Genomic DNA, 8,702 nt, shown 5'->3' with positions numbered 1-8,702 from the left:
GGAATTTACAACACAAAATTAACAGGTTATTAAAGCCTGCATATACTTGATACAGTGCGTAAAGGGGATATCAGTCATACCATTTTGAATTTTAACATAATAAAACATCCATTCCATGGTGGGGTTTTGAATATGAAAATCCTATTTGCTTTTACAATAGTTTCTGCAAAAAGCCAAAACCCAGGTCCTGATAAACATTCATGCCTATAAATTATATCCATTACTGGAAGAATTTTAATATAGTAGGCAGCAATTATTTTCAATGACTCTTAGAACTTTTACAAAAAAATATACATTTTCCATAAAATCAAAAAATAAAATATCTGAAAATGTTCAGTGATAAATCTAGAAAAAAGAGGAATCCAGTCGTTAAGCTCTGCTCTCACGTACACAGTTTAAATTGAGACCAGTGCATGACATTTGTACAGCTGCCAGAAGAATTTGACCCACTATACAAGATTAAAATGCAAAGGTTATGAAAAGTATGCAAACTCTTATTTCAGGAGTTTAACTTTGTCCTTTAAAACTTTAAATTTGGGATTGTTATTCACTTTCTTATTAAATATGACTAGAATATCCTCTTCTGATTTGTGATGTTCACCAGCTACTGCATAATACTGAGCTATAACCTACAAAGACAGAGGAATGGTTTTCAGTTAGTAAAGATAATTCCACTTTAAGCAACAATGCATTCATGTTACTCTATTAAAAGTAGCATGGAATCTATTATGCTATTATTCCTTTGCACAATTAGCACTGAATTTCTTCTGTAGTCCAGTAAGGAATAAAAAACACATCCTTCAGTTGTCACTCTTGTCAACTGATATTCTGTTAAATAAGATCAAACTTTTTTGCTTATGTGGTGCAGGATTTTATGAACCTTAAGCATTACAGGAAAAAATTTTAAAATCAAAGAGATTAAAAAAACCAATGTTGTACAGTACCTTCTTCCTTAGTTTTTTAATTGAAATTTCATTGTCTGGAGCCTGTTTCAAAAGAGCTTTGATGGTTCCCTTCCAGTTGAATTTACCTAGAAAATTAGAGAGAGGGACATATTCAGCATACAGATATATGTATACTGAAGCACAATTTATTTTGTGGCTTGCTGCAAAAGCATACTTATATTCTGCACTAGGACTTTTGCAGAATAGTTTTCTAACTAAACTCCTCCTTTAAGAATACCTTTATCTGTTCCCACATTTTCTTCGTTGCCATTGGTGTTTTCTGTTTCCATGTCTTCTGAAATGTTTTCGGTTTTCACTCTCTTTGTTGTCATGTGAGGTTCATCTAGAGATGGAATTGGATAAACATACACACAAAAAAAATAAAACTAGAAGAAAAGTTCTGATGTGGCTTAAAGTTTCTGTTCTTGTAATGTGATTTTAGAGTTGCTAAGAGGTTCAGATTTTATAAAAGGACTGTGCACCCACAGTGTTAAAAATAATCTAGTTTGTATATGTAATTTACTACTTAAAAAATTCCACTTAGGTAGATTATTGAGCTTTAAAGTATTGAAAAAAAGCATCTTGAAAACAAACAAGAATATAAGGTGTAGGATGGATACCTTCAGTGTATTTATGCTTGCGTTTCTTTACATTTGTTTCCTCTTCTATTTCACTCTGATGGCCATTTCCATTTATTTCAAATTCATTCTCCAAGCTCTCCTTTCCTTTTTTGGACTTTTTACTCTTTTTTACTTCGGACTGGTTTTCTAATTTCAAGTCTTTTTTCTCTTTCTTTTTGTTCTTTTGTCTCTCTTCTTTTCGTTCTCTCTTATTCTTTTTCCTCTCAGTTTTATCATCTGTAATTCCGTTTTCTTCTGCCATCGTTTTTTCCCCAGTTTCTGCAGACTGCCTCTCTTCCTTCTGTTGTGGTTTGTCTTGTTCTTTCTCTTTTGCAATCTTTGGTTGAAAGACAGATTATTACCATTTTTACATGCTTTTTTTGACATTGCAACTTCTCTCTACTACATCATTCATGAAGAACACTGATATCCTGAATTCCATTAAATTGCTTTTATGTGGTGACACCAGTTGCCTGAGAAATAGCACTGAACAGTGTGGCTGATTCTTCTTTTAACTTAACAGCCTAAATGCTAATTACCTTGATATCACAGAAGAAATGTTATCTTACAATGTATATAATTTCTATTTGACATAATTGTCCATGCGTTTTTTTTAACATATTTGCTAAATGTAATTAAGGGAGAGACAACTCTTTGGTTTACTCAGACAAAAATACAACATATTACAGCAAGATGCAGAACCTATTCCCAAATATATGGACCATGAGTAATAATCTTAGCTTTGCCATCCAGTTCCCTGTCTTGGGATATGTCTGGGACAACAAACTATTACTGCATGATTTCAACAAAGGCAAATAATTGTACTTCTCTCACCTTAACATATCTGTTTTTCTTTTAATGTTCCTGGGCTTACAATAATTTTATTGTAGAAGAATTAATATATTAATGAGCACTTTTATATTAAAATTAATTTTAATAATTAAAAGTGAAATACACTTACTGAAATGTTAATGTGGCTATTTAGAAAGAGAATACATGTTTATACAAGCAACTTAATATCATATTTATGTAAAGAGTAATTTCAATTCAATCTGAATTCCACTTAAGAACTTCCTTTGAGTACATACACTTCAAGGCATGTATTACATCTCTTAAAGGTGCATTGAAAAGATCTGAGCAAGAAAGTTGTATTACATATTTTACTTTAATTCTATAGTCTATAGAAAATGTAAACTGTTTACTTGTGTTTAAATAAAATAATTGTTCTGATTCAAGTTTTATTATTTTAAAAAAATCAGTTTACATCAAGAGGAAACTGCTTATGACTTTCGTGAAGTTGGATCAATTCAGAACTAATGTTCCAGCAAGACAATGTACTTGAAATTCAGTGACCAGAGTTTATGTTATGTTCATATCCTTTAAACAAAAGTATTTGTTTCCTGGCTCTTATATTTGGATTCTTCAGAAAAAGTACAAATAGATTTAACTGAAACCATCAAATCAGGAACTTGAAGCATGATCAACAAGGGATTAATGTCAAAGCTATGCCTGTGCTCTTCCTCAAAATAAGCTGGGGGGAGGAGGTGAGCAATCTCTACATCAATAGACAAGTAAGCTTCTGTAACTGCTTTCTAGTAGCAGTAATAGATGTGAACAATCAAAACATCACCCTACCAAAACATGTTGAGTTAGTACTGAAATAGCAAAGAAAGGAACTGAGAAAAAAGGTCAGTGGGAGTCCACAATCTGGACACACAAGTGGGAGGAATTTGTACCACAAACTGGAGGATCTCATCTTTCTCCACTAATAAAATAGGTAAACTGGGTGCTGTTAATTTCCCACTCCTATAGACATTTGTTTGAGGCCTATAAAGTTCTGAAAAGACATTGTTTTATTCCTTCTTAGTGTGTGGTAAAAGACTGGAACCAAAGACAGTGTTTTTCCCTATGTACTAACAGCACATAATAAAGTTAAATCAGCCTTCTGATTACTGTGTCACAATCATGTCTCTGTGTTCAACATTTTAATCACAACCTGCCCAGTATGGACAACTACTTCAGCAACAGTATGTTCCATAATTTAGCAATTTAGTCTAGGAATAGTACATTATAACATAATCCATTCTAACAATGGGAGACAATATTTCTCCTAACATCTACAAAGGGAGTCTGAAGGTTTTCCTTCCACCACTTTTGACTGCATTCCTGTTGTACGATGTTGTACCTCTAACGTAACTTACGTTTCTGCTTGCTTCTGAGAAAATATCCCACACCTGGTCTTGCAAAGTGCTGTCAGTAATTCTCAAACTGTTCTTCATCCAATTCTATGCAGGAAAAAAACAACAATAACTGAAAAGGTGCATCTGTTTTTTTTCTTGATTACCATATATTTGGTTTTTGTTTTTATTTTCCATTTAAGAATATAATAATTTATTCTAATTAAGATCTAGTTAGACATTTACTCTCTGTGAAATCTCTTAAACCTCCATGCTAAATTGTTTCACATAATGCTTGTGTACTGTTACTATACCACACCTCTCAACTGTCTCACCAATGGTAATCTAGAAGAGGTAAATATATAGAAAAGATAATCGTTAAGTTTTCGAATATAGCTGATTATGTTAATGACCTACCAAACCTTCTGTTCCCACGAGTTAAAACATCAGGAATCTGACCTTATTTATTTGTGTACTGGATAGATGGTCACGCTCCTGAATGGATACCTGAGCTTATTACAGAAAAGTAATATTTAAGCAAATATCTCAATGTAAACATTTGAAAGTTGCTGGGGCTATTGCAGGGGCTCCTGCTTAAAATGAAAACAAAGCAGTAAATTTCTACATATAATATGCTCACAATAGCAGCAACAAATCAACTTTCAGGAATGTGGAATTCTAAGTAAAACCTAATGTAAAGATTTTTGCAGTGAAAATCCAAGGAAAGCTGCAGTAGTAAACTGGAACAATGAACTGCAAAAACTTTTGATCTTCCGCTGCAACATATCTTACAAAAAAAGAAAAGAAGCTTCTTGGAAATATCACTTTCCCTGCTTAGAACATTAATTCTGTAGGAAAGCATTCTAACCTTCAGCTCACTAGCAGCAATTTCACCACAGCTCTATTAGGTTCTATTTGAGTGCTTTGGAAGTAATCATGATCTTCTTTCGGCCTCACAATCTGAGGCACAGAAAAGAAAAAAAAAGAAAAAAAAAAAAGGCCAGCTTGTCAGGCTTGTCAGTAATTCTTTACTGATACAACGTAAAACATTTGGAATTTGCTTTGGCTGTGATGCAAAGTTTAGTGAAGTATCCTGTGTGGGAGATTCTGTCAGAATACTGAGCAACAGGAAAACTCTCAAAATAGTATCTTGCCTTTACTAGGAAAAACCAAAGACACAGAAATAAGAATCCTTTAAAAGTTTGTCTAAGAATTTGGACATTCAACAGAAATTGTAAATAATTAAAAAAAAATTGTATTAAACAAAGAACAAGCTTATGCATGGAGATTAAGCTTGAATGGTGACTCTCTGACTTAATGAAAATGGCACACAGAGTGTCCTTTTAAGCAAGGAGATACATTTTACAAACATTGCCTATTTGAAACTCAGCTGTTACACCATTTATCTACCAATGCCCAAAATAAGCAATTTGTCCCAGCATTGTTAAAAGAGAGTGGCACTTGCTAAGTCCATTTTTAAGCTCACTGCATGGATTACTACAAATCTGTATTAAAACATACCTGAAACTTGACTTTTTTTCTTGGAATGTTATCAAAGACACGCATTTGCTCCAGAATGTTACGCACTTTAGGGCTTATGTTTGGTTTCTTCATTACTTCATGAATTTTCTGAATGAAGAAAACCAGAATTAAATCAGCAAAGAAGCATAATGATCAAATGATACATGCAAGGTATGCAAGTCAGAAACACATTTGACAGAAATCACCTAGTACTCACAGACTGTATAACCTGCTTGAACAAACTGTCTAATAAACTTTAGAAAATAACCTTTGACACATATGTGATCTTACGATAAAACCAAAGTTATCTATATAAATATTTGTACCTATGTAGTAAGCAGAGGCAAGCAGGACTGCTCACCAATGTTTTCTGACATGCAAGTTACAACCTGTAATATAAACATTTAGAAATAAAGTCACTGTATCATATGGGGATTCTTGCACTGTAAAGAAGACCTGCATTTAAGAAAAGCAATTGTCAACCAATTAGTTTTTGCAAAATTCTGGAGTTAATTGTGACAGTGAGGCTAACTTTGAGGCCACAGTTTGACATGCATTTCTTTTGGCATATTCCTGTGCTACAGGTGTCGGCACAAAAGAACAGAGGAGGTTAGGCCAGGGCCTTGCGGCCGTTACTTGAACAGCCCTGCTGCTTGCACGCGGTGAGTGGGAAAGGCTCTGACCTTCTCATTATTTAAAGATGTAGCCACTGGACATGTACAATTTTCATTAGCAATAGCATTCACATCATAGAATCATTTAGGTTGGAAAAGATCCTTAAGATCATCAAGTCCAACTGTAAAGCTAACCCTGCCAAGTTGCACTCAGAGGAGTTCAGTCTCAACAATGGCACTAATCTGTTGACTTCAATGGTATTATTCACATTCCTCAAGTATCCATGTAGCTTAGTGCTTTGTTAGATGGTGTTCTGTAAGAGCTAGAAATCTACAAATCCATGAATAAAGTTGACCAACCTAATTATATCTAATGGGGTTTTAAAAATGTGTTTCAGAGTTCATTCCTAAAATCTTTAAAGGACACTAACAGACAGAAGAGGGTAGGTTCTTGCATGGGATAAATAACTACCTGAAGGGTAGGACAGAAAGGGTCGGAGACATTTCCTGTGATCCACACTGCACCCTCTGCTGTTCAACATATTTACAAAAGATCTGAAAAGAGGGCAGGAAAATTTTCCTGATGATAAGAAGCTATTCAGGATGAAGACTGTGAAGAATTCCAGACAGATCTTAAAGAGAATGAGTGACTATTTAATAAAAAGGTGAATTAAATTCAACACAAATCCATATAAAGCAGCACGCACAGGAAAAGCAATCCTAACTTCACATGCAAAATGGCAAGCTGACCACTGGAGCTTAGACACAAGACCTTGGGGTTAGAACAGCCAATTCCATGAAACCACCAGCACAATGATTGACAGGAGTCAAAAAAAGTAGATGAACTGACAAAAATCAATAAGAAAGGAATAAAAAAGGAAACAGAAAACATCATTATGACACAGTATGTCTATGGTTCATCTGTATCTTGAACAGTGTGTGTAGTTCTTGTAACCTCATTTCACGAGGATACAATAGAACGGGGAAGATTTCAGAGAGAGGTAGTACAGCTGAGCAAAATACAATTTACATATGAAGAACAACTGAGCAGGACAGGACTTTTCAGCCTGGAACAGAGACGATGAGGTGGGAAGGGATGCCTAAGAGGTCTGCAAAAGCATATGTGGCATGAAGAGGGTATGCAATTATCAATGCCTCTTTGTATGCAAGAACTAGGGAACATTAAATCAAACAACAAACAAACAGTGTGTTTCTTTCCAGGATAAACAATAGACCTACCAAGGAATTGCCAAAAGGAAGCTGTGGATATTGGGAAAAATAGATCTCTGGTTTGATCCAGTATAGCCACTCTTGTGCCTTTAACAATAATAAACAATAGTTATTTATCATTTCTGTATATAGAACAAACCTTACCTGAATCCACTCCTGTTGCTTAGCATCTCCTTTGTTAGTTTTGGCTTCAAAATCTTTTCCACCATATTTCTGGTCTTCACTTACGCACTTCACATGTTCCTTATAATCATCACCCCTGAACACAGGAGATTTTTAATTGTAGTTCACTAAAGCGTTTACATCCTTCAAACTATACAAGACTTATGTAATCAACAAACTGAAGCAGTAGATGATAGCGTCTATCATTCAAACCGTAATACTGTCAACACTTACATGAGTAAAGTTCAACATGCTCACAGTACATACCTATAAAACTGATGACATTTCTGTCATGCTTCAGCCTTCAGTGAAAATTTCTGACTTGTAAAATTAGATCTGAGTCTTCAGTATACTGCTGCTTTTCTTAATGACCCTATAACTTACGCACATTTGTACATGTAACATATGCACTGCTATTAACACGTCTGTGGTTTACTACTCACACTGACATATTTTAAAATTGGAAAAATAGGTGAAAAATGCCTGCAAAAAAATAATTCCTAAATATAGATATACTAATGTGGTAGTGTAGTTCTGACCAATGTGTAAGTGCCCCCAAAAAAGAATGAATAACATAGATCTTAATATTTCTCAATACTCCACTGACAAAAGATTAGCTTAGTGGGAGATGATGATGACCCAGGACACTTCTTAAAATTCATATATCTATACATTGAAAGCAATAGGAGCACTGTTTTCTTCTGAGTTCTGAGAAGTGACAACCAAATTCAGAATTGTTGGTGTTATTCCCAATCCCACTCTGCAGCAGCAGAATAAGTAATAGTTGTTGATCATCAGAAGCTGAAAGCACTGTCACTCATAACTGTAAAAGAAGAAACTGCAACTCTGTTTACTTTGTAGTTTAGTTGTCCTTGTGGTTCAAACTTGGATGATTAAGCTTGAAATTATATAAAAACATGTATAATTTTTAAATACAAATGTGAATTATTCATAAATTGCCAAATTTAATTCTAATATACCATAGGAAAATCTTCTATTTGTGACAACCACTGCAGAGTGAGCAAGGCTATTTCCCACCTTTTACCTACCAGAAATCCTTGCCACAATCCATACAAGAAAGGCACTGACAGTTTCTGCAGATGTTCACATGTTTTTCAACTTGTGCTTTCTTCACAGATTCTCCACACGCGTTGCATGTAAAAACCACCATGTTGGTGCGCGGTCAGTGGCTTCTGTGAAATGGGTACAGTCTTCCTCCTCCCCACAAGCACAGCCCTAGAGATAAAAAGAGGAGATGTTACACTTACAGCTTGAACGAAGCATGTGGATGGCCGAAAAGAAATGCAACTGTGCATCCACCAACAGAAAATCTGACCTGTGCATGTGCAAATATTCAGAGGGAAAAACTCATTTCGCCCAACACCTTGAGCACAAGGGAAACCAGGAACCCTGAAACTATTAATCCCCCGCTAA

At 34.8% G+C, this 8,702-nt stretch overlaps 1 protein-coding gene across 1 annotated transcript; it reads right to left on the bottom strand.

Annotated features, from left to right (window-relative positions):
• Window positions 1-494: 494 nt before the first annotated feature.
• Window positions 495-8,439, bottom strand: LYAR (Ly1 antibody reactive). The gene is made up of 8 exons (XM_010077360.1): window positions 8,318-8,439; window positions 7,251-7,365; window positions 5,263-5,370; window positions 3,766-3,849; window positions 1,565-1,901; window positions 1,183-1,287; window positions 945-1,030; window positions 495-629 (listed from the first exon to the last, which is right to left on the bottom strand). The coding sequence occupies exons 1-8, from the start codon at window positions 8,437-8,439 to the stop codon at window positions 495-497; spliced, it is 1,092 nt and encodes a 363-aa protein (XP_010075662.1).
• Window positions 8,440-8,702: the final 263 nt, after the last annotated feature.

The sequence above is a fragment of the Pterocles gutturalis genome, unplaced genomic scaffold, assembly GCF_000699245.1.
Source record: "Pterocles gutturalis isolate BGI_N339 unplaced genomic scaffold, ASM69924v1 scaffold38938, whole genome shotgun sequence".
Classification (NCBI taxonomy): domain Eukaryota; kingdom Metazoa; phylum Chordata; class Aves; order Pterocliformes; family Pteroclidae; genus Pterocles; species Pterocles gutturalis.
The sequence above is the reverse complement of the archived record's forward strand: the minus strand, read 5'-3'. Positions and strand labels throughout refer to the sequence as shown.